Raw genomic sequence first — 27,025 nt, 5'->3', positions numbered from 1 at the left:
ATAAAACATGTGACAAATGAAAGAAAAGAGGAAAAGCAGAGAGAAGAGAGAGAGAAAGAGAAAAAGAAAAGGGACAGAGGGCAGGATGGAGCGCATGAGGGAGGGAGGATTATTATTAAAAAAGTGTCTAGTAGAATAAGACTTGGACCTACCCAGAGGTGGAAAGTGTATTAAAATTTTGTACTTAAGTAAAAGTACAGTTACATGTACTCTATTGCAAATACTACCACTGCCAAAAATGTACTAAAATAAAAGTATAAACTCCACGGCAAAAACACTACTCAAAACTTTTTATCCAGCCTATCCTTTTGATCCAGCCTTTTCCGTTTCAATACCGATGTCGATACTTTGGCTTTAAAGTACTTGACGATTCTCTACATCGACAGATACCAGAGCAGAGAATGAAAACAGCATTTATTTTCTTTAAAAGACATAAGATAAATATATGACCCAGATGTGTTTTGTATCTGTTTTATCATTTAAAGTAAGAAAAATACAAGTTCACTAATCCCATGTGTTTTGGGCCAATAACAACCAGTAAATTGTCTTATTTCACCAGTTTATAGACCAAAATGAGATATCGACTGGACCTATATCGACTAGATTATTATTATTTTTTCTATGTTTTCCGCAGAGATACACCTGTATCACACAAATTGACTCTTGTGAGTTTTATGTCATGTTCTAATGTTGTTACTTCCTCAAAAACAGACCTGCAGTTGTGTTTTGTCTCATTCACACATGTTTGAGTAACACTTTATTATTCATCTGTTACATCTCCAAACCTCAAAATGCTCTGTTCCACCTTGTGATGTCATGAAGTGGTAGATTTCAAATTAACAGCCCCGGTAGAGATTTGGCAACTTCTGGTCTGAACTTATCCAAATGATTCTAGTGAAGGTGTATGGAGTTTAAAAACACAGTGGAGCACTTCCTGTATTACCACATGATGACATCACAAGGTGGAACAGAGTGTTTTCTGTTTGAAAGAAGCCCTCAACACAAATCCGTGTATGTTTACGATGAAGAAACAACATTATAATGCCTAATATGGGAACTTTAACCCCAAACAGAAAAGTTACACAGTGCAGACTACCACAACCCCCTGTATGTGCTGATGGTGAACGAGAGCTGAAGGCCTACAGGGGGCGCTGAGGTCAGACTAAAGTGTGGGAGGGGCCAGGGTCAAGGGCAGGGTGATGTCATTTACAGTGGTCATGTACGGTGGCCCTGAAGGCTCACGCTGATGAAAGGCGGCGTATGTAAATGTTCTAGAGGAGCTCACGCCACCCGCTTATGTCCATGGAGATCGTATTTATTTGCATGCAGTGTTCCACAGTTTGGCATTAAGCAGGTGGACACCAACACAAGTTATAGGTCAGATCTGTGGAGAGGCAGGTCCACTCACAGTAGTAATGGATGTTCAAATTCAAAGCAATAACATCTCTACACCATGTAACAGCAGAAATGAGCGCCTCATGTTTGGGTTGCCAGATCTCACGACTAAAATAAACCCAAATGGGCTCTCTCTGACATGAGTGTACGACAGATAAAGACAGTGATCGTAGAAGCAGATCATGTTCTAATAATAATGCACTTGATTTATATATCGACCACCACTAATTTAAACTCACACGCACAACACATTCACACTAGGCTTTACAGTTTTACCGCTAACAGGGATGAGCTCAAGCGTTTGCTCGACGATGCTCTTGAATAATTCTTATATAATGTTCAATAGACATCAGTTTGTGTCTTACTGGTGCAGGGGGCGGAGGGCGTGTCCAGAGGCGTCCTGAAGTGGTCCTCTTTACACACACACATGATGGAGCCGTCCTCCTCGGCGATACTGTTCTCGGGGCAGGGAAAACACTCCTGCTGACGGGACGACATCTTGTACGAGCCGGGGGGACACGCTGCAAAACACAACACAAACAGATACATTATATACAGAGAACTGGTGATAAAGTGACATCTTGTACGGGCTGGACACACACACAACGCAAACACAACATGAACATACAGTACACACTATATACAGAGCACTGCTGATGAGAGGATATCTAGTACAAACCGGGGGGACACACTGCAAAACACAAACGTATATACTACCAGTCAAACCACTTTCAACTAATTTATATTTAAAAAAAAATAAATTAAATAAATAAATAAAAAAATCAGAATGCCAGGAAAATCATACATGGCGCCATCTTGGATTGTACCTAAGATCTGTGCAATAATAAAATAAAATGTATTGATTAAACTGTGTAAACTGGAGAACTGAAATAATCAGAACTATTTTAGTGAAGGTGGCATTTAAAAACAGAGAAGAGTAAAAATCACATACAACAAATCTGTGTTTTCTTTTCAGCTAAACACTCAAGGAAAATAAAACAAACTTTACATTATAATTAAAATAATATCCTCACAACATATTTACATAGAAGTTTTACAACAGTGAGATCATTACTTGAACTGTCACAAAAAACTTCTAATTAAAGCGTGTCACTCTACAGGATTTTTCAGTCTTAAAATTTTTTTTAAAACGTGCGACAAAAAGTGCAGACCACCAACACGAGGAGAATTGGATGAGAATTGAGATATGGCAGCGAAGAGACCACACACCACAAGCTACAAGTTGTGAGAGCACCTGTTTCATATCTACAGTAAAACAACTCACTCTGAGACTTTAAAGTGTTTCAAAGATCAGAGGATTGCACTTCTAGTTTAGGAGAGAGGAGAGAGGAGGGAGGGATGAAGCATTGCACTTCTAGTTTAGATACAAGTCAAAACTGTGTCATTATTATCAATGAAATGTGGTGCGGCAGTTCAGATAAATGCTTTACAGGAACAGGAAGTAGAGTCATGTTTATTGTAGCAGCAGCTTCAGCCTGGTCCTCACTGTGTGGATGTAAACAGACACACATGAGGATCTACTCTTGCCTTTTTACTTTTAAAGAACACTTCAAACTGGATCACAGCGTTGTTTTGTGGACTGGGTGCCATTATTTGCAGAGGAAACATTCTAATGGATAATGTGGATGAGAATGCTGCAGTTTAACTTTACATCTTTATTAAGTCGACTTTAAATGACTTTCACCGTTTCCTGAGTTTGTATCTGGCGCCTCTGTGTCCGTCACTGCGTTTGCTCCGGACGCTCTGTTTTATTGGCTGTTGCCGTGGTGATGTTTTGTGGTTATGCTATCGCTCGGACACCACACACGAGGAGCGCGGGGGAGAAGAAAATCAGGACGCTGTTTTCAAGCCCAGATTTCGAGCCCAGATTTCACATTTAAGCCCTGATTTCATTTTCAAGCCCTAATTTTGAGCCCTGATTTCGAGCCCTGATATCAAGCCCTGATTTCATTAATTTGCGTCCTATAGTGTGTGCTGATTTTTAGACGAGGAAACAGCTCCTGAAGCACTGTGCTAAACATTAGAGAAAATAAGCATTTCCAGACATATTTAAAATGTAAATCCCTCAAGTCTTTTTCTCTGATCATTTCATATAATTCCCTGTAATCATAATTTTCCTCATAGACAGTGAGCCGTGTGTCAGACTTAATCCTTTTATAAAACACATCCTGGATTATGAACGATATGCGTGTGAATTCTGGGAAGATGAGATATAATATGAGATTAGAGATTACAGAAGAGACGTTTGCTCCATTCATCTGAGGAGCACAAAGGTGGGATTAGAAAATGAAACACATTTATACACTGTTAAAATGAAACACATTTATACACTCTTAAATATCTGTGCGATGGGACAGATTTCAGTCCTCGTCTTGTTTGTTAAAAAAGTCCTTATGCAGTCTGCAGTCTGGTTTTGTTATTGGGGGCTGCTATCTCTTTCTCCTCTTTCTCTCCTCCTCACTCCAGTCGTTACCTCCCTTTTTTCTCCTCTCTCTCTTTCTCTCTTCTTCCTCTACTCAGAAAGGCCCCGGTGGAAGCTGAACCCAGAACCTTTTTGTTGTGAGGCGTGACAGCCACAGACAGAGGTAAAGATGGCCGCCCTGTGTCCTGTGTGTAATGAACATAATCTGCTCATTATAATCACTCTGTGCTATCCGCCCCTCGCACCAACAAAAGACATCGAGAACGGAGAGATAGAGAGAGGGAGGGAGGGGGGGGAAGAGAGAGAAAACAGAGAGAGGAAGAGAGAGAAGAGAGAGAGCGAGAAGAGCAAGAAGAGAGAGGAGAGAGAAAGAGAGAGTGAGAAAAGAGAGAGAAAGAGAGCGAGAAGAGAGAGGAGAGAGAGAGAAAGAGAGTGAGAAGAGAGAGAGAGAAAGAGAGCGAGAAGAGAGGAGAGACAGAAAGAGAGAGAGCGAGAAGAGAGGAGAGAGAAAGAGAGGGAGCGAGAAGAGAGAGGAGTGAGAGAAAAAGCGAGAAGAGAGAGAGTGGGACAGAGTGATAGAGACAGAGAGAGTTTTGAATAGATCAGTGTGAGTTTTAGTAAAGACAGAATGATGGAGTCATGTGGAACACTCTGTGGCTCACACACGTTTATGGAACATAAACTGGGACACCATCGTGTTTATTTTTACTCCTGATCTGCTGCTAAATGGACTTTTGAACCATCCCCAGAGTCATTTTTCCCCAGGTGTCTGAGTGTTGTTGTGTATTTAAAGGTCCACTCTGTAACATTTCTGGTCTAGTCTGCTTCCTGAACGAGTCCTTTGAGATGTTATTGCTTTGACTGAAACGCTCCATGAGCAGATTGAGCCACCAGACCACATTACAGGTCAGATCTGTGGAGAGGTGAACCTGGCGCTAACAGTAAGAAAGCATGTAGTTCAACCACATTCTTTTTCATGTATTTGAGCAATATACGATAAACCTCCAGTTGAGGTATATCGTGTAGTAATACAGAAGTGCGTGTTAGCATGGTAGTTGTTGCTACCATTAGATTGTCAATGTCCAGACTATGGAACAGCGCCCTCTGTCTGTCAGATCCTCTCAGTCTTTAACACAGTTTTAGAGTTGACTGAAAACCCCCCTCTTCTCATGTACAGTACACAGGTGTGTTATTGTTCTGTTTCTGTGTGACCTGTAGATTTGTTGTTGTTTTTTTACTTTTATGTGAAGCACTTTGCTTCAGCTGAAGCCGTTTCAAATGTGCTATAGAAATAAACTTGAATTTAGTTGAACTGAATTACAAACAGCTTTGTTTTTGTTGCTGTGTTTGTTCTGTGTTCATTATGTCTAATTAGAGAAGGAGAAATGTACGGACCAGAAGAGCTGTGTTTTGTGTTTTTCTCCCTGATACTGTGCAGTTAAAGACAAAATTACAGATGAAGTACCTCCATGTTTCATTTTAATTTATAAAAGTAACTGTATTCTGAATACCACCAAATGAAAGAGTAACTGCACCACAATACAAGTACTCAAAATATTCAGAATATGTTTTTTTGGTGCATGTATTCAGTTACTTCACAACACTCGTGGTGAGTAATTAGAATGTACAGTATTTATAAGACAGGACCCCGGCAAACTGTTTAAAATTAACTCATTTTTAAGACGAGCGGCTTTAAAAGGCCCATATTACGCTCTTCTCTGATCTCTGCTCTGATGTTGTTTCCTCATCACAAACAGATCTGGAGTTGTGTTTTTAGAGCAGAGAGAAAGAGTCAGTTTTCTTCTCCCTTTAAGTAATTGATATGATTTTAAAGTAAATATTTCTCCCTCCACACATGACATTTAAACACAGATACATTTGCATATGATTTGGTTTCATTCCTCCACAGGGACCGGCCTGTGCAGCTCCGCCGCACGTAGATCTATCTCCTGTTATTAATTGCGGCGCGCTGTCGTCTCCACGGTAACACATTTATCCAGTTAAGCGCTTCATGATTTATTAATGCTCCCTGTTTAAAGTTTACACAGAGAGCGTGCGCGGAGAGAGGCGGCCATTTTCTATTACCAAGTATTTAACGGGCGTGTAAACATCCGAGCGACAGAGGAGACGGCGGCAGATTACACGTGTAGATACTTTCACTTCCTCGTTCGTAGTCACACACTCCGTCGGATATCAGAGGTACTGGTGTGTTATAGAGGGGGGGGGGATCTGACCGCTCAACCAATGATGTTTATGTCGAGAGCGGGATTTGAACTGGCAACCTTCGGATCAACAAACACTCCACCAACTGAGTCATCGTCGCCCTGTGCGTCTGGGGAGCGGGAAGTCCTGCTAATTAGTGCTGATTTACTTAAAACTACAGTGTTTAACTTTCTGGAGGTGGCGTGATCTACATGTTTACTTGGAAATAGAAAGTTAAAACCACACTACGGAACATTCACCACATGTTTTATGCTATAACAAACACTGATGATCATAAAAACAGGAAACACGTTTTTTACTTATCTAAAAAAGTTACGTACTGTGGCTTTAAATTCTAGTTCTGGTTTAGTCCACAATTGGTTCGTGCTGATGTGAGATATGGAGGAGCTGGAGGACGACTGCTGCCCCCTGTGACCCGGCCCTGAAGCATAATGTTCCAGTGTAAGGCTTTTTAGTCTCTTTAACTGATACTTTACACTGAGTTTAAAGGCGCACAATAAAACTTTAGGTAATCTACATTTTCCATTGAAATGTTGGTGTTTTGCCTGGAAGGTCCCACAGTATGGCATTCAATGGATCTATCTCCATGGAGACGAGCAGATGATGCCACCAAACCAGATTACAGGTCAGATCTGTGGCGAGGTGAGTCCGCTCACAGTAAAAGCGCATGAGGAGGAGAGGAACAGCAGGCAAATAATGAAGAGAAGGAGAGAAAGAGGAGGCAGGCGATGAAGAGGAGGAGAGGAAGAGGAGGTGGACCATGAAGCGGAGGAAAGGAAGAGGAGGCAAATGATGAGGAGGAGGCAAATGATGAAGATAAGGAGAGGAATTATGGACAAAGGACTGCTCTCCTCTTCATTGACTGCCTCCTCTCTTTCCTCTCCCTCCTCTGCCTCCTCTTCCTTCTCTCTCTTCCCTCCTCTCTCCCCTATTCCTCTGCTTCCTCATCTCCCTCCTCCTCCATCTCCCTCCTCTCTCACCTCTTCCTACTCTCCCTCCTTTATCTCTTCTCCCTCCTTTATCTCCTCTCCCTCCTCTCTCTCCTCTTCCTCCTCTCTCCTCCTCCTCCTCTCTCTCCTCTTCCTCCTCTTCATCGTCTACTGCTTTTGTTCGACTGTCTCTTGTAAAGCGTGTGAAAATGATAGGGGCGTTTAGCCTGGGGGATAATGGACAGACATATACAGAGAGGAAGAGAAAGAGAGAAAGAAAGAGGGAGAGAGAGAGAGAGAGAGAGATGGGGTAGGAGATGAGAGAGGCAGACAGATGTAGACATGACCTTAAGGAAATCAAAAGGTGATAAAGAGGAGAGAGAGAGAGAGTGAAATATGGAGAGGGAAAGAGGGAGAGAGGGGAGAGGAAAAGACGGGGAGCGGGGGCAATAAGAGATAGAAAGAGAGGGATAGAGGGAGGAGAGAAAAGAGAGGGAGGAGAGAGAGAGAAGGAGGGGGGGAGACATAAAGATGAAGAAAGAGGGAGATCAAAGGGGAGGGAGAGAAAGCAAGAGGGAGGAGAGGAAGAGAGGGGTAGGGGGAGAGAGAGATAAAAAATAAAAGAGAGGGAGAGAGAGAAGGGAAAATAAAAGGGGAGAGGAGGAGGGAGAGAGGAAGGAAAGGAGGGAGAGAGGGAGAGAGAAAGAGAGAGAGGTAGAGACAGACATTATTACAGATAATGGTGGGAAAATATAAAGTATGAAATGAAAAGAACCAGAGTGACACAGAGAGACATGATCCACACCAGAATCACAAGGTTTTATGAAACTGACAGTGTGTGTTTATGTGCGTGTGTGTGTGTGGGGGTGTGTGTGGGGGTGTGTGGGGGGGTGTGTGTGTGTGTGTTACTCAAGTAAGGCTGAGCGGCTAGAGCATTCTGGCCTCAAATCTTGTGCATTTCTGTGTGGAGTTTGCGTGTTCCCCCTGTGTCTGTGTGGAGTTTGCATGTTCTCCCTGTGTCCGTGTGGGTTTCCTAGTGTTTCCTCCATCAACCCCAAACATGCACAAAAGGTCCACTCCTCCAGCTGAGCTCCTGACCAAGACGAGATCAAGATCTGAACATTTTTCCCAATGCCCGTGACAGGTTTAACCCAGAGACACTGAAGGATGGGTCAAATGCACAGGACAAACTTCCCCATGGGGTCAATAAGTAGTGCACCTTAACACTGTACAATATATGACTTAAGTAGTAGTAAAAGTATGCAGTCTGAAAAGTACTCAGAGAAGTAGAACTGTTTTCTAAAGTGCTACATATTGATTATCCAGTGGTGTTTTTGCTTTTCTAAACTGACCTAAGCTCTTCCTCTGCTGCTGTTGCACATTTGGACGTGTCTCTCTGCGCTGCCCCCTGGAGACACAGAGGTGCAGCACCAATAAGACGTCCCAGAGCCCTGCAAGGTCTTAAGTCCCTGGCCTGAGTCCTGGTTAAGTCCTGGTTAAGTCCAAAGCCGGAGGGGGACTAAAGCTGATTTGAGGCACATCTGGAGCAGACTGGACTGAGAGCAGCCCGAGGAGGAGGTCAAAAAAGAGAGATAAAAACAGGGCCAAGGTACAAACTTACACTCACACTCTCTCACACCCTCACACACGCTCATACTCTCATTCTCCCACTCTCACACTCTCACATTCCCACACCATAACACTCTCCCTCATACTCACACATTCTCACACTCTCTCTAACTCTCTCTAACTCTCTCTCACACTGTCACACACTCTTTCACTCTCACTCACACTCTCTCACACTGTCACACACTCTCTCACACACTCTCTCACACACTCACTCACACTCTCACACTGTCACACTCTTTCACTCTCACTCACACTCTCACACTGTCACACACTCTCTCACACTGTCACACACTCTTTCACTCTCGCTCACACTCTCTCACACTGTCACACACTCTCTCACGATCTCACACACTCTCTCACACTGTCACACACTCTCTCACACTGTCACACACTCTCTCACGATCTCACACACTCTCTCACACTGTCACACACTCTCTCACACTGTCACACACTCTTTCACTCTCGCTCACACTCTCACACTGTCACACACTCTTTCACTCTCACTCACACTCTCTCACACTGTCACACACTCTCTCACGATCTCACACACTCACTCACGCTGTCACACTCTCTCTCACACTGTCACACTCTCTCTCACACTCTCACACACTCTCGCTCTCACACACTCTCTCAAACTCTCATACACTCTCACACTCTCACTTTTAGGAGGAGAAGTTTGGGTTTGAGTCTTTCTGTCATTACAGTGAGAGTTTCAAATGTATGAGAGGCTGATGGCGTGGACTGGCAGCCTCATTTCCATCAGTCTGTCCCAGGGCAGCTGTGGCTACAAGAGTAACTCACCATCACCGAGTTTGGAGTGAATGACTACAGTGTCACTACTCCGCCCTGACTGGATCTCTGTTTCTTTCGCGCTCTCTGATTGGACAGTTGTGGTAATGTAACGTGGCGGTCTTCAGTGATGTAACCTCTCACACCTGCAGGGGGCGCCGCTGAGCCCACTGTCCTGTGAGTAATCAGATTATGTCACACTTCTATTGTTTAAGAGTAAAACCGAGGGATACAAGGCTGGCACCAGGCTGATTTGAATTATAGGCACATTAAATATTCTACAAAAGGATGGAAGGAAGGAGAGAGAGAGATGGAGAGAGAGAGGAAGCGAGGGGTGAAGGAAGGAGAAAAGGGAGAAGAGAGATGGAGAGAGAGGGGAAGGGGAAGAGAAACAAGGGAAGGGAAAAAGAGAGAGAGGGAGAGAGGGGTGAAAGAGGGAGAAAGGGGAAGAGAGAGATGGGGAGAGAGAGAGAGGGAGGGGGAGAGGAGAAAGGGAAAGAGAGAGAAGGAGTGCGGGGTTAAGGAGGAAGAAAGGGGAAGAGAAAGAAGGAGAGCGAGAGGGCGAAAAACAAGGAAATGGAGAGGGAGGGAGGGGGAGAGGGAGAGAGGAAGGGGTGAAGGAGGGAGAGAGATAGAGAGAGGGGGGAAAGAGGGAGAAAAGGGAAGAGAGAGATGGAGAGAGGGGGACGAAGAGGGGGGGAGAAGAGAAAGAGAGGGAGAGAAGCAGAGAGGCATGAAGGAGAGAGAAAGAGGAAGAGAGAGAAGGAGAAAGGGAGGGGGAGAGAAAGAAGGGAAGGAAAAGAGAGGGAGAGAGAGAGGGGGGGCAGAGCAAGAAACAGAGAGAGGGACAGAGAGAGAGAAAGCAGGGAAAGGAGGGAGGAAGAACCGGTGTTTGAGAGGGTAAATACTCCACGTAGATACTCTAGTGTTCACTCACTCACTCCACAGTCGTCTAACCCACTGGAGACAAATGCATGGGTAAATCTCTCTAAGTCTGAGTCCATTATTACCTCTAGATTTCCAGCCTGATTTGAAGGTTTTAGAGAGAGAGAGAGACTGGAGGTGACTGCTGACACTTTCTCTTTGTTTCTGTGGACCAAAGACGATGACTTCAGTTTTGCATCCACACACTGATCTGTTGGATGCAGAGTCAGAGTGAATCCACTGGTCCATATTCACCTGCTGCAGTGAGACATAGATCTGAGTGTCATCTGCAGAGTTGTGGTAGGACACATTATTGCTGTGTATTAACTGGCCTAACGGCAGCATGTAGAGATTGAACAACAGGGGTCCCAGGATTGACCCCTGGGGCACCCCACAGGTCAGGGACATTTTATCTGACACACATTAAGGGTGATGAAGTAATCCACAGCTTCTCCATAGAGTTTATATGGCTTTGTTGGCTGTGTATACGATTCACTGACAGCTCCTTTAACCTTGTATATGGTTGGAATGTCATTTGAAGATGAGGACAGGAGGAAGGATCTGCCAAGACATCTGGCAACCCCACTGACGCATCTGTCCAAAGCTACACCTGGCAACCGCGATTACACCCAACATGGCAACACACTCTCTACACAGAGTTTAATGGGATATTTCACGAGGCTTTTATCGAGATGGAGATTCTAAGGCAGATTCTGATTTGGTTTTAGACAAAAGAAGCACAGGCCATAGGTGCTCTGTACAAAGAAAGGGCAGTGGAGGAGAGGAAAGGGAGGGGAGGATGGAGAGATGGAGAGACAGGAAAACAGATAAAACAGATAAGGAACAATGCGGCGTGAATTTAAATGAACGACATGAAAGAAGAGGAGCAGACTGACAGGAGGCTGGGGTCAGGGCTATATACAACGATATACATGCAGAAGGGAACAATGGGATCATGTAAAGAGAGGAAAGAGGGAGGGAGAGGAAGGAGGGAGGGTGGAGAGAAAGAGGGAGGGTGGGTGGGATGGAGAGGAGAGAGAGGAAAGAGAACGGGGGAAGTCAGGGCCATATGGAACAATATACATTTAGAAGGTAACAATGGGATCATGTAAAGAGGGAAAGAGGGAGGGAGAAAGGGAAGGAGGGAAAGGAGAGGAGAGAAGAGGAGAGAGGGTGAAGGAAGGTGGCCATATGCAATGATATACATGCAGAAGAGAACAATGGGATTATGTAAAGAGGGGAAAGAGGGAGAGAGGAAAGAAAGAGGGAAGGCAAGGAGAGGGGGGAGAGGGGGAGGGAGAGAAGGAGGGAGAGGGGGAGAGAGGGAGGGAGAGAGAGAAAGGGAGGGAGAGAGAGGGAAGGAGAGGGAGGGGGGTCAGGGCCATAAGCACCAATATACATTTAGAAGGTAATAATGTGATAAGGTAAAGGAGGTAAAGTAGGAGGGAGGGAGAGAGGGAGGGAGCAGGGGAGAGAGAGGAGAGGGGGAAAGGAGAGAGGGGACAGGAGAGAGATACAGAAAGGGAGAGAAATAGGGAGAGAATGAGAGAGGGGGGTAGGGAGAGGAGACAGAAAGGGAGGGGGAGGGGAGGGAGAGACAGAGAGAGGAGAGAGGACACAAAGATAGAGGGAGAGATGGAGGAAGGAGAGAGAGAGTGTACACAACAGATCCAAGAGCCAAAGGTTATATAATGGTGGTCACATGTGCACTGCTCTCGGATTAGTTTAAGTTCAATGGTATTTAAGGATGGGTCAAATGCAGAGGTCAAATTTAGCTCTGTAAAGGTCAGAGTCTGATTCATCTGGGGTCAAATACAAGTCTCATCTGTTGTTCAAAGATGAAACTAATCCAGAACTGTAGAGTCTCCAATGAATTTAATATTTAAAATGATATTTATACATGATGTAAAAACTGCTATGTTAAAATTATACTAAGATTAAACTCAAATGACTAAATGCAGAACCAGGGGCTGAAACAGGACTGAAACAGGACTAAATCAAGACTGAAACAGGACTAAACCAGGACTGAAACAGGACTAAATCAAGACTGAAACAGGACTAAACCAGGACTGAAACAGGACTAAACCAGGACTGAAACAGGACTAAATCAAGACTGAAACAGGACTAAACCAGGACTGAAACAGGACTAAACCAGGACTAAACCAGAACTAAACCAGGACTGAAACAGGCCTGAACCAGGACTGAAACAGGAGTAAACCAGAAGTAAACCAGGACTAAATCATGAACTAAACTAGGACTAAAACAGAACTAAACCAGAACTAAAACTAAGACTAAACCAGGACTAAACCAGAAGTAAACCAGCACTAAACAAGGTCTAAACAAGGTCTAAACCAGGACTAAACCAGAACTAAACCATGACTAAACCAGGACTAAACCAGGACTAAACCAGGACTAAACCAGGACTAAACCATAACTAAACTAGGACTAAACTAGGACTAAACCAGGACTAAACCAGGACTAAACTTGGACTAAACCCATGAAGTGGACTAAAGAAGGACCCCGTGCGGGAGAGAATTGTGTCTAAGGTTAAAATTACCATGACAACAGTGTAATAGCCCGAGTAGTGCCAGCTCTGTGAATGGGACTTCTATCTTTTGCCTGGATCAGTGAAGCCGGTGACACTGACCTTTGTGATAGTGATGCTAATTACGCCTGATCATGCTAATGTCGCTAATTTCGCTAAAGTCGCTAATGTTGCTAACGTCGCTAATGGAATTAAACAATATTGTTCCTGTCACTTTGGCTCCAAACGCCAACGCAAAATGATTCACCAACAATGGCCGAATATCACCAAGATAAATGGAGTTTTCTATCATTTAAATCCTTCCTGTTGTGTCTCTATATTTATAATCTCTGACACCTGTGGATCATTATGGTATAATTTGCACATTTTAAATTGCAATATTCATCTAAATAGAAAACTGCAGTGCACAATGGGAGCTGACGTCGCCGTAAACGTCATCACAACAAAGAGCCGCATGCTGTCGGCGCCCCCTATGGACAGCTGCACATCACACAAGAGAACAGCCCATTTTTTTCATTTGTACCAAAATAACCATGCAACACTGCTGAATGCTACGAGTATCACTGATTAAGAAAATAAAACTGGAGAAGGAAGTGCTTGGGTGGGCGTGTACTGAGTGAGGTGAAAACGGGGGTAGATAAAAAAAATGGCGTCTTGAAAAAAGTGTATTAAATATTACTCAAACATGAATCACTCCAAATATAACTTCAGAGGCTCAATGAGAAGAAACGACTTGAACATGGATAAAGATCTGAACAGAACAGTTTAAAGAACAGGTCTGATTTAAAACTAGACCTTGGTATTAAGGAATCGACTCAATACTCGATACTGATACCACAATGGTAGTAAGAAAAAAACTTAAAAAAAACTCGTTCTTTAGACAATATACTGTGATTTTCCACATTAAATGGTCATACATTCTTTTCTATTCCCATGTGTCTTATATCTGTGTGATCCCTCAGTGTCCAGTAGGTTCATAGTGGTCCATGGGTGTATACTAGTCTATGTGTTTATACATGTGAAAGATGCAGCTCAACATCATTATAAAAATATTCAGGAAAGTTAAATTTCTGTCAATGAGACTTTTTTAGTATCGATACCTGCTCAAACGACTATGTAGTTTCAATACTAGTTTTAATATCAATTAGTATGTGATTTTCGATACTTTGACAACATTAAACATTGACTAAACAAGAACATCTACAAATCTTAGTTGTTCCAAATATTTTTTAATGAAAGTTCGAACGAGACACAAAACATTTGCTGAAAAGGTGGATTTTTAAATTGGTCGTATTTTGAGTTTTCCCGTCTCTGCCCGTGGCGAGGTGCACACTACGACCCCGAGGTGGAATTTAACCACGAAATCGGATTAAATTTGAATATTTTGAAAGATGCGTGACTTTATTTTGTAAAACAGCAGAAAAATGTGTTCAATTTGCCGTTTGGTGAAAAAATCTCCAAAGAAAGTGTTTTAAAAAGGATCGATCTGCCCCTGAACAGCCTCCACCATTTTACACAGAAAACTACTCCAAAAGTACGTTAGCATTTTGAAGCTATAATGGAACCAGAAACAACTGAAGTATTTACAATATTTTAACTTTACATAACCCTCCACATACTTGTCTCCATGGAGATGTTATTGCTCTGCGTGGAATGTCCCACTGTACGTCTTTAAACATAGTCTATTTTGCATTTACAGGTGGTACCTTAGCTGAGAAATACATTAATAAACCTATTCTTACTCTGAGCAGGCTTGCCTCTCCACAGATTTGACCTGTGACTAACTAACTCGTCTCCATAGAGATCTTTTTGCTTTGCTAGAAATGTTTCACAGTGTGGCATTCATTTTAAACTCTATTGTGCATTTACAGGTGTTTTATTTGCTCAAAAATACATTGAGGTGTGGGCTCGCCTCTGCATAGAGTTGACCTGTAACTTGGATTGGTGGCATCAACAGCTTGTTTCCATGGATTCCGTGGGGTTTAAAGTCATACTGTGAAACATTACAGGTAAAGTAATATCATCTCCATGGAAACAATCAGGTTGCAGAGCCTCCAACAGATAAGTTACATAGAATAGAACCTTCCACAGTGCGGCATTAAACATCTACCTCGCAACTGCAGCTGTTATATTAGCTCAAAAACTTCCTGTATTCTTACTGTCAGTGGGCTCACCTCAATACAGATCTGATCTGTAACTCCACAGATCATTTTAAAGCCATACTGAGAAACCTTCCAAAGGTATAATACTTTTTTATGCATCATTTCATTTATTTTTTGTCATCGTCATAACAACAGATGAACATTACAACTGCCAAATACTTCAAACATCGTCATGCATACAAACAGGTAATGAACAGAAAAGTGACACAATGCGCCTTTAAACAGCTTGCAGTCAAAGTCAAAGTAATGCACAAAACCTTAGCTAACTGTGCGCTAAAGCTGCCGCCGTCACAGTTAGCGCTAAAGCTAATAACACATAGAGTGTGTAGCGATGTGTGAGCTATAGGAGACATTTACTTTACAAGAGTGTCACAGTCAGGGGTCTACACCAGAACACACACAGTACAGACAATGTCTGCATCTGTCACACTCCACTCCGACAAGAACCAAACCCTCAGCTCTGTCTGGAATGTTCTGCAGTGTGGCTTTAACCTCATACAGGTTACAGGTGCAGACAGGAGCAGGGGCCATATTGTTTACTGATGCCATAGAGCACATATGTCAAACTCAAGGCCCGGGGGCCAAATGCGGCCCGCCACGTCATTTTATGTGGCCCGTAAGAAGGTAAATTAAGGCTTGACTGTCATTTTAAAATAAGTCTATACTGCTTTAATGTGTGCATTGACAATAAACTAAAGAGATTTTCCCAACAAGTCACTCTGAGAAATATTTGCAAATAATCATCCCAAATTGTTCAGGGAGAGGAAAATTGTCAGTGTGGAAGGCAGTTTCAAGAAAGGTGCTAAATGTGAATACAAGTTTGTGCTTCAAGGAGAAAATCTGTATGTTTTTATGAGGCGGGGTCGGTACAATCTACGTCGACATTTTGACACCAAACACGGAGCTAAGTATGAAAAAGTTAACCTTCAAGAAAAACAACAAATTGTCCAATAATTAAAAGGCTAAAAAAGGCTATTTTTGAAGCAGTGCTGGAGGTGTGCTCTGACCAGATACACACTTTTAAAATGTCAGTTTATCAGGAAATACACAGTTACACGGAGTTACACAGACACGTAATATTTGCAAGTTGAATAAGTAATAAATACAGAAACAGTTATTTAGCAAGTTTAAAAGTAGTTACATTTATTTTACATGACATTTGTTTATATTTAGTGACATTTATCCTGCCGCACAGTCACATCTGGCCCTTGATGGCGGCCATTTTGCTGATGTGGCCCTCGGTGAAAATGAGTTTGACACCTCTGCCATAGAGGTTATACCACGTGAGAGGAACGTGAGACTCCATGTTGGTGTGGTGAGACGGACAAGGGATTTTCCTCATTTAAAACATCCACATATGTAAAGCTACACTGTGGAACTTTATTTATGTTACTGCTTTGCCATTGAATGTTTCCATGGAGAATCACCAAGGCAAGTTACAGGTCAGATCTATGGATAGGTAGTATTCAATGTATTTTTACAATAAGAAGGATTATTCAACATCCTAAATAGTAGAAAAAGTCAGTATTTCTATGTAATTTTAAACTGTCTCCATCAGTAGAAGTTGGTGCTGAATGACCAAACCGCAGCGTTTTTGTCGATATTTTCTTGGCGCTCTGAAAATCTGTTTCATAATGAGCTGAATCTCATTTAAATACATTTGCTCCAACAATAAACCAGACGTTATTACATCTGTTATTATGAGAGTCTGAGGAGCCGCACATATCAGCACAAATTTCTCATATTTACAGTGTTTTCATTCTCGCTATGAGCTTCCAGCTGGAGATGCTATTGCTCTGCCTAGAATGTTCCACAGTATGGCATTAAACTTGTCTATTTTGTATTGACAGGTCTTTTATTAACACACACCTGACCTGTAATTAGCAAAGTGGTCTCCATAGAGATGTTTTGCTTTGCCAGGAATGTTCCACTGTATAGCATTAAAATGATCTTGCATTCACAGGTGTTGTATTAAAATACCAAAACACTTAACAAATCCTGTATTCTTACTGTGAGTTGACACGCCTCTCCACAGACCTGACATTTGCTCCAATAATAGTTGTGAGTTGCCACACATTTTTCGGGCATCACTATCAGCACTGCTGCTGTTGACATCTGTGGCTAATGCTAACGCTAACACCCAGAGCAGGTTAAATGCAGATGGTGGAGGCTCCGCAGACGCTTAAACACGCTGATAATGACAGAAAAGACATTTGTGTTAGCTCTGTGATACCTTCATTTAGCCTTTGGAGTGAACGCTGAACTTAGTAAAATAACTACAGAGAGTGCAGCCTGACAACAGCGCTAACATGAAAACAGAGCTAACATGACAACAGAGCTAACATGACAACAGAGCTAACATGACAACAGCGCTAACATGACAACAGAGATAACATGACAACAGCGCTAACATGACAACAGAGCTAACACGACAACAGAGCGAAGAAAACAACAGTGCTAACACGCCAATATTGCTAACATGCCAACAGATCTAACACACCAATACCGCTAACACGACAACAGACCTAAAACTACAACAGTACTAACATGACAACAGCGCTAAAATGACAACAATAGCGCCAACATGACAACAACAGTGCAACACAACAACAGCACTAAAATGACAACAGCAGCGCTAACATGACAACAGAGCTAAAACAACAACAGCACTGACTTTGTTGGAGATTTAGTCTTTTACTACAGCTATTTTTTGCTCTTGTGCTGTAACAAAATGGAGTCTACTTCTTCACTCTATGTGGTATCGCACTGGTATCGGTATCGGTGAGTACAATGAGACAAAGGATCGGCACCGGCTCTGATAAAAAAAAAGGTATCAAAACAACACTGACTGCGGTCCTGTACGTGTTTTTCTTAAATATGAGTTTCAAATTGTGTTTTAAAATGGCCGCACCTCGCCTCCGCGCGGATCTAATCTGACACACTGATTTCATTTGATTTTGTGATTTTTCTATTTTCAAATCAGCCGACGTGAACTGGAATAACTGGTGTGTTTCATTATGGCTTTAGTCAGTTTTTCATGACAGCGCTCGGAGCCACACACCAATCAGAATACTGATGAAAGAAAGCAAAGAGAGGGAGGAGAGCAGAGAAAGGAGGAGGGAGAGGAGAGAGGAGAGAGAGGTGTAGTGATGAGAGAGAGAAGAGAGGAGTGAAAGGAGGTGTAGTGATGATAGAGAGGAGAGAGGGAGGAGGAGGAGAGAGAGAGGAGAGGAGTGAAAGGAGGAGAGAAAGCAGTGATGAAAGAGAGAGAGGAGAGGAGTGAAAGGAGGTGTAGTGATGAGAGAGAGGGAAGAGGAGAGAGAGAGAGTAGGGAAGTGAAAGGGGGTGTAGGGATGATAGAGAGGAGAGAGGGAGGAGGAAGAGAGAGAAGAGAGGAGTGAAAGGAGGTGTAGTGATGATAAAGAGGAGAGAGGGAGGAGAAGAGAGAGGAGAGGAGTGAAAGGAGGAGAGAGAGGAGTGACAAGAGAGGGAATAGAGAGAGAAGAGGAGTGAAAGGAGGTGTAGTGACAATAGAGGAGAGAGGGCGTAAGAGAGAGGAGTGAGGAGGAGAGAGGGTGGAGAGAGAGAGGAGAGGAGCGAAAGGAGGTGTAGTGATGATAAAGAGGAGAGAGGGAGGAGATGAGAGAGGAGAGGAGTGAACGGAGGAGAGAGAGGAGTGACAAGAGAGGGAATAGAGAGAGAAGAGGAGTGAAAGGAGGTGTAGTGACAATAGAGGAGAGAGGGCGTAAGAGAGAGGAGTGAGGAGGAGAGAGGGTGAAGAGAGAGAGGAGAGAAGTGAAAGGAGGTGTAGTGATGATAAAGAGGAGAAAGGGAGTAAGAGAGAGAAGAGTGAGGGTGGAGAGAGAGAGAGACAGAGAGAGAGGGGGAGATGAGTGAAAGGAAATGTAGTGATGATAGAGAGGAGAGAGAGAGGAGGAGAAAGAGGGAGGAGAGAGGAGAGGAGTGAAAGGAGATGTAGTGATGATAGAGAGGAGACAGCGGGGAGAAGAGACAGAGGAGTGAGGAGAGAGGGAGGAGAAGAGAGCAGAGGGGGTAGGGGCTTAATTGAATCCTCATGCTCCGTGTGAGGCTGTTAAGCTCTGGACAGGTCAAAGGTCATCAGATATGTCCTCCACCAGACACCGTCCAATTAAACACATTTACACATGTGGGTGAAGAGACGCGTGTTACTAATGTGGATCTGAAGGAGGAGAGGAAGAGAGAGGAGGGATGAAAGAGAGAGAAGAGGGAGAGGAGGGATGAAAGAGAAAGGGATTACGGTGTATCTGGAGAGAGGGAGAGAGGGGAAGAGCTAGGCAGGAAAGGAGAGAGAAAAGAAGAGAAAAGACAGAAGACAGAGAGGATAGATGTAGAGAATGAGAGATTGAGCGGAAGGAGAGAGAGAGCGGCAGTGGGAGGACGAGAGAGGGAGAGAAAGAGGAGTGATGAAAGAAACAGAAAAAGGAGAAAGAGAGAATAGAGAGGTGTGGAGAAAGAGAGAGGGAGTTTAAAGTGTATACCTGAATCTACATCACTGCTGATTTTCACAAACAATGTAATCTCTCCCTTTAATTAGCCTGTCAACCCTCCTCCCTCCTTCCCTCGCTCCCTCCTTCACTCTCCTTCCTTTCCTCTCTGCCTCCCTCTTTCTCTTTATTCCTCTGTCTAGCGTAGCAGAAGTAATAGTATTTGTAGTTAGTTGTATTTTAATTGTAGTAACTTGCAGCAGTATCAGTCGTACATTTTGTTGACAGATTTTCATGTTGAAAACATGTTTTTTTTACTTGTTTGTACAATTTGTGTTTTTACTGTTTTTTTTTTGTTTTTTTTAGAAGAAAATCTACGAGAAAATTATGGAGTCAGATCAGAAAGTGTTTACATGTACGCCAAAATACACACATAGTACTTCATGAAATACTCTGGGAGAGGAGGGAGGAGAGAAAGAGAGAAGGAGAAAGAGAGAGAGGAGGGAGGAGAGAAAGAGAGAAGGAGAAAGAGTGAGAGAGAGCGGTGGGAGGAGAGAAAGAGAGAGGTAGTCAGAGAGAGAGGAGGAGAGAGAGAGGGAGACAGCGAGAGGAGGAGGGAGGAGAGAAAGGGTGTAGGAGAGAGGGAGGGAGAGACAGAGAGAGGAGGGTGGAGAGAAAGAGAGAAGGAGAAAGAGAGCGGTAGGAGGAGAGAAAGAGAGGAAGATAGAGAGAGAGGAGGAGAGAGAGAGACAGCGGGAGGAGGAGGGAGGGGAGAAAGGGTGTAGGAGAGAGGGAGGGAGAGACAGAGAGAGCAGGAGGGAGGAGAGAAAGAGTATCGAGAGAGGGAGGGAGACAGAGAGAGAGGAGGGACGAGAGAGAGAGAGAGGAAGACAGAGAGAGGAGGAGGGAGGAGAGAAAGAGAGAAGGAGAAAGACGGAGAGAGAGGAGGGAGGAAAGAAAGAGAGAGAGAGAGGTGGGAGAAGAGAAAGAGAGAGGAAGACAGAGAGAGAGGAGGAGAGAGAGAGGGAGACAGCGAGAGGAGGAGGGAGGAGAGAAAGGGTGTAGGAGAGAGGGAGGGAGAGAGAGAGGAGGAGGGAGGAGAGAAAGAGTATCAAGAGAGGGCGGGAGACAGAGAGAGGGGACTAGGGAGGAGAGAGTTAGAAACAGAGAAAGAAGGGAGGAGAGAATGAGTATAGGAGAGAGGGAGGGAGAGAGAGGAGGAGGAGGGAGAAGAGAAATGGTATAGGAGAGAGAGAGGGAGACAGAGAGAGGAGGAAGGAGGAGAGATTTAGAGAGAGAGAAAGGAGGGAGGAGAGAGGGAGAGGAGGAAGGAGAAGAGAGTTAGAGAGAGAAAAGGGAGGAGAGAGAGGGGAGAAGAGAGAAAGGAGTAAAAAATAATCCTGTGTTAGTAATGCTGGTTTGTTCAGGCAGAAATGCAGATACGGGAGGACGTACACACACATACACTCACACACTTAACTTTAACTAATTAATGTTTTTCCCTCTTTTGTTTGGCCTCTTGCTCACTTGCTCCTTCTCTCCTCCTCTCTCCCTCTCTTCTCCTCTTTAGCACACGTTTAATTAAGCCATGCTAACAATGTCACGTGGAGCGAACCAATTAGAGAGAGGGGGAGAGAGAGAGAGAGAGTGAGACAAAGAGTTAAATCAGCCCTGTTGTGCTTGTGTCTGCTCTATAGTTATAATTTATGACACTTCCTATGGATATCCATTTTTTTTATTTGTTTGTTTGTGTGTGGAGTGTAATTTGACTTGAAAGGTCACAGCATCTGACGGAGATGACCTCTGCGTGACCCCAGTATGAACCCGACATATGAAGAGGAGACGTGACCCCAATGATCCACATATGTGACCACTGCATATGTCTCTACATGCGTCTGTCGTCAGGCTGAGAGCAAATGGGGTCATCAAAAGGATCAAAAATCAGATACTGATCGATAATAAAATTTGATAATAGATAAATTAGATGAGCAGGTATCGGCATCGGTATCATCGACTCTGGCTCCTATTCACTTTCAATTGAAAAACTGTGTCCCCTCTCTCTGTAACTGCTGCTGTCAGACTCATCATTTTGGTCTTAAAATGTTTGTATTATCCCGCTCTACATGATCCTGGGGTTTTTATTTCACTGTTGTGTCTGTAAATCAAGATACGAACATTAATAACAGACAAGTCAAGTGCCTTCTTTTAGCTTTAACAACATGTTTGATTGACAGGGTTGCTAAGCGCCCACCCCCTGCTAAACCAACAGTGCGGAGAACGAGAAGGTTCGTTACCATCAACAGCCTCACTCTGGATTGGCTCTTTCATGGAGATGATACTCGCGGTTGGAATTCCGAATGTGGAACTTGGCTCCAAATTCACTCCTATAACTGCTGTTCTCAATGAGCTTCATTTGACTGGAGCCAAACGCTGTGGGGGACGTCACACTCACTTAGTCCACTTCTTTATACAGTCTGTGGACCAGAGTCACATCTTTGTAAAATATTAGAGCTTGAATGTTACATTTTTGCATGATCAGTGTGAACTTTGTCTTGGCTAAACTTTTGGACATTTGGACATTTATGCAACAGTCTGGAAGAATCTGTATTTGATTAGACAAAAGTGTTTTCAAATGTGTTAGGTTGTGCTAGCCGCAAATGTGAAAAAGGTTTTTAAATTCACAAAGTCACATGAAGCTGTAGCCAACACCCACTGTACAATACTTTGCTAATGGTTGTATTCAATAGATTTACTACAACTGGAGGTTACACAGACCTCTGCAAAGGCACTGATGCATGTCTACATTCACCTTTTCCATTGCATTTACTCATTCATACAACAATGTCTTGCCCAAGGACACAACAACACTGGACTGGGAATGGAATCACTGGTCATTGCCAAGTTACTATTTCCATAGGAATTTTATTAGATTTTTAAGATAAGATAAGATAAGCACATAAAGTACTGTTTCTGTTACTAGCAAACACCTATTGTGCTTGTTTCTCTGTGGTTCTCATCTCTGACACTGTGGATCATTATGTTATAATTTACACATTTTAAATCACAATATTCATCTAAAACGACTTAATAAAAGAAAAAAATCTGTTGACTTCCTTGTTAGAAAACTGCGTTGCCCAATGGAAGCTGATGTCGCCGTAAATGTCACCACAACACAGTGCAGCATGCTGTCGGCGCCACTGTTCCCTCTAAGCTGCGCGTGTGCGCAATTGCGCCCTGCTGACACGGTCTCCGCACACAGAAAATCTGTGCTGTGCACAAAAAAAAAAAATCGAACCGGAGTTGAAAATAAAATAAACACACAACAATTCATTCTGCGCTATTTTTCAGTGTGATTCAGTGAGTGTGACCGGGGACGAGCTGCTCCAGACAATTATGTGATTCACATACGTATCTGCGCAGTTTATCCACGTCATTGACAGGCGTCCTCATGTCCTTATGTCCTCATGTCCCGCTACCAGAGTTTTAGCCGATGTGGACTGAAGACTCGCTAATGATGCTAATGATGCTAAGTGTTTAACCCCTTAACGTTCCGACGGCCCGCCCTCGGGCGCACTGTTTTGCAGCAGTTTTGCGTTTTAAACATGACGAAACGTACAAAACAAAGGAAGTACGCGACCGAGGACACTGTGGATGTTTGTACAAGTTAAACTAGAGGCATCTCGGACCCGGAGCGGTTCGTGGAACTGAGTGAAGATCTCATGGTGGACTGAGGAGCAGAGGACCTTATGTTTTGATGGACTGGATGCTGTTCCTGATCGGTAAGCGTGGTTTATTCTGCTGATGACTTAATTGTGGGTCAAATGTGTATCATGTGTAATCATTAGCATTAGCTAATGCCAATCTGCGCCCCCCGACCACCACCAATCATCACACACACACCACTTGGGTGAAGTGTCTTGCCTAAGGACACAATGACAGAAGTTGGTTCGAGCGGGACTCGATCCTCCAACCTCTGTCACAGAATGAGTGTCACACTGTCACATGTACAATGTATTCTTAGTTTCCAGTGTGTGTGTGTTTACATTTTGAAGTGTGTGTGTGTGTGTGTTTGTTCACTGTTTGCAGTGTGTGGTTTGTAAATATATATTTATTTTGACCCATACCACTTGTTTTGAATATATTTTATATACAAATATACATTATATATTGTGTTTCGATATGATGTATAAATGTACAGTAATAGAGCAGCTGTGCAGATACAGATTCCTCTCAGTGTGTGTTGGTCATTGATACTGTCACTAGTTTATGAGTTGTAAAAATAAAATGATCGTGTCATTTACTGAAAAAGAGTTACCGGACTGTCTCCCAGACACAGTAGGACAATCTCACTCAGTCACAGCAAAAGCTTCACACAATGGCTTTTACTCATAATACAAGTCAGAGCTTTATCATAAAAATGTTAAGTGTGTTTTCAACATTGGAGTTTACAGTTGTCTTGGTTTGGTTGAAGTTCATGTTTTGCCATAGTTAAAATTAAATATTTATACTTCCAATAGCATTAACATACTACACAGGTCATGAGCAAGATTTTTGTCATTTTCATTGTATAAGTGGCTAAAGCACTTAATTAAAAGTCTTATAACAGAAATGTAAATGCGGTAATTTGGATCTTTTAATAAACCATTTAACTTGGATGGATGCGATGCAGCATGACCACAGTGTGCACGTCTGATGTTGCTCACAGTGGTCCATGGGACCACTCAGGGAGTTTGTGTGTTTGCTCAGACTCAGTGAAAAATTAGAGGGAACATTGGTCAGCGCCCCCTATGGATATCTGCACATCACATTAGCGAGCAGCCCACTTTTTCATTTGTACCAAAATGACTACGCAACGCTGCTGAATCCTACAAGTATCACCAATTAAGAAAATAAAACTGGAGAAGGAAATGCGTACGTCACAGTGGGCGTGTACCGCTGGAGATGAAAACAGGGGTAAATCGGTAAAATGGCGTCTTTAAAATGAGAGATTAAAGATTACTCAAACATGATTCACTCCAAGTACAACTTCCGAGGCTCAATGAGAAGTATAATTTTTTGATTTTGCATAATAGTTCTCTTTTAACACAATTTCCTGGCTGCTGGCTTCTTTCTGTTTTAGTATTTTGCACAAAAAAGTTTCTAAACTGCATCCAATTTGTAAGATTAAACTTATGTCAAATCAACACAACTCAAATGCTTAAACAACACAGTGTAAAACTCACATAGCCCACAGCGGACCTGACTGGGGTCACCTCTTCAGCCTGTGGAACACTCTGGTTTTGAATAACGACATGCACGAAAACTACAGCTGAGAAGTGTTGGAGTAATGGGTCAGCTCCACAGCAGAGGACACAAACTGGGAACAGTGTTAGCGTTAGCGTAGGAGGCCCGCGCGCTCTTGTATCGATCCCTGTTTTTCCCTGAGGCGATACGGATTGTGCGGCGTCGTTAGCATGAGCTTTTGGCTGACTTCTCCTTCGTGGATGAGCTGCAGAGGTGAGAGTGAGTAGGCGGCGCGTAGGAGGGCTAGCGCGCTAAAAGTTCAACGTGAAACTCTAGCTAGCTGTTGTATTTTAAGTGAGCAGTCGCTGTGTGGAAAAGTATTTTTTTTCCATGGAACAAGTATTGATTCAAACTCTGCTTTTTGAGAGAGACTTCAGGATGTTCTAGCTCGAATTACAGGGAATTAGGTCACACCAACATACTGGAGTTTTTTGGTATATTTTGTGTGTACTTGTATTTACAAAACTGTATTTAAAAGAACATTTAATGAGATTCAAATCAGGAAGTTTGTGAGAGATCTGGAGACCGTCTGATATCATTTATTTCATCACAGATACCGATTGTTTAGACTTCAGAGCAACCACTGACCGATAAACTCTACTTGCCACATTCAAGGCTCAAAGTGCTTTACGTTAAGGAACCACTCGCCCATTCACACACACATTCACACACACATTCACACACACATTCACACACACATTCACACACACACACATTCATACATCAGTGTACACAGACACCGACCCAAACAAAATATCTGTCTTGGAGATTTAAAATGCTAAAAAAAAAAAAAAAAAAAAAAAAGCAAATATCAGCCTGACATATCGACCAACCACTCGATCCCACTAGTGTTAGCAACAGGTTTGATTGACAGCGTTGCTAAGCGCCTGCTCTGTCATCTTCAACAGCCTCGCTCCAGATTGGCTCTTTCGTTGCTACGATACTCATGGTCGGAATTCCAAACTTGGAACTCAGCCTCAAATTGGCCCCTATAACTGCTCTAGTCTGGATGAGCTTCATTTGACTGGAGCCGAACGCTGTGGGTGACGTCACACTCACTTAGTCCACTTCTTTATACAGAGTATGAGTCTAAACCTAATAATAATCACATTTGAGCGACTTATTTATAAATGTTTTTGCTTGTATTTCCTCATATTACAAGTATAAGTACATTTACCACGAGTACTACAACTCAAACCTAAGTACAAATCGGCTCTTGCTGATTCCCGTGTCTATGCCAAACTTGATGTGCTCTCGGAAGTCTTCCATCTTTTCTTTCTCTGTTGGATCATTCCCAGCGAGCGTTCATTTCTCCTCAGGGCACGGAGAGACAGCGAGAGGGCGGAATAATGCGAATCCGTGGGAGGACCTGATTGAAAACATGTCCGAACGATGAGCGCGATGGAGAACCAGGGAGGAAGACGGATGAGGGGGAGGGAGAGAGGTCAGCGCCCAGGGTCTGGAGTTTGACAGCAGATTTGAAGAGAGGAGGAGCAGCCTGGGCGAGGAGGAGGAGAGAGGAGGAGGAGAGGAGGAGGAGAGGGTCAGAGAGAGGTGAGATTTGACTGGACAATAAACTGGCAGTGAATGTTGTGGAGGAATCGCTTTTGTCCAAAGTCCAAAATCTTGTCACGTTTGGAATTAAAGTTTGATACAAGTCAAAGGCTGTGTTCACATTTTGACGTGACATGAGAGAGTGTGTTCAAACTTTAGGAGGAGGAGAGGAGGAGAGGAGGAGGAGTAGAGAAAGAGAGGAGGAGGTGAGGAGGAGAAGAGGAGAGGAGGAGAAGAGCAATACAGGAGAGGAGATGGAGGAGTAGAAGGAGGCAAGGAGAGATCAGAAGGAGGAGGAGAGGAGGGGACAGGACGAGGAGGAGAAGAAAGGATGCGGAGTCGAGGAAGAGAGGGGGAGGAGAGGAGCAGGAGTAGGAGAAGAGGACTACAGGAGAAGAGATGGAGGGGTAGAAGGAGGAGAGGAGAGAGGAGGAGTAGAGGAAGAGAGGAGGGAAGGAGGAAAGGAGGAAGGACAAGGACAGAAGAGTGAACGATGGTGTGATAACAAGGAGATAGAAGAGAAGAGGAGAAAGAGGAGATGAGGACACAAGGAGAAAGAAAGACAGGAGGAGAGAAGGTGAGGAAGGAGGGAGTTTGGCCCTGACCAGAGCAGTGAATGTCCCATTGACCCACAAGGACAGAAGAGTGAACGATGGTGTGATAACAAGGAGATATAAGAGGAC

The 27,025-nt window shown here is 43.4% G+C and overlaps 1 protein-coding gene across 1 annotated transcript in view; it reads right to left on the bottom strand.

The window, feature by feature from the left end:
• Positions 1-27,025, bottom strand: part of LOC117379153 (ephrin type-A receptor 7-like) — a 167,296-nt gene that overhangs the window by 82,410 nt on the left and 57,861 nt on the right. Inside the window, 1 exon segment of the mRNA XM_033975881.2 lies at positions 1,761-1,916. Coding sequence (XP_033831772.1) covers positions 1,761-1,916 — 156 coding nt within the window.

The sequence above is a fragment of the Periophthalmus magnuspinnatus genome, chromosome 11, assembly GCF_009829125.3.
Source record: "Periophthalmus magnuspinnatus isolate fPerMag1 chromosome 11, fPerMag1.2.pri, whole genome shotgun sequence".
Classification (NCBI taxonomy): Eukaryota; Metazoa; Chordata; class Actinopteri; order Gobiiformes; family Gobiidae; genus Periophthalmus; species Periophthalmus magnuspinnatus.
The sequence above is the reverse complement of the archived record's forward strand: the minus strand, read 5'-3'. Positions and strand labels throughout refer to the sequence as shown.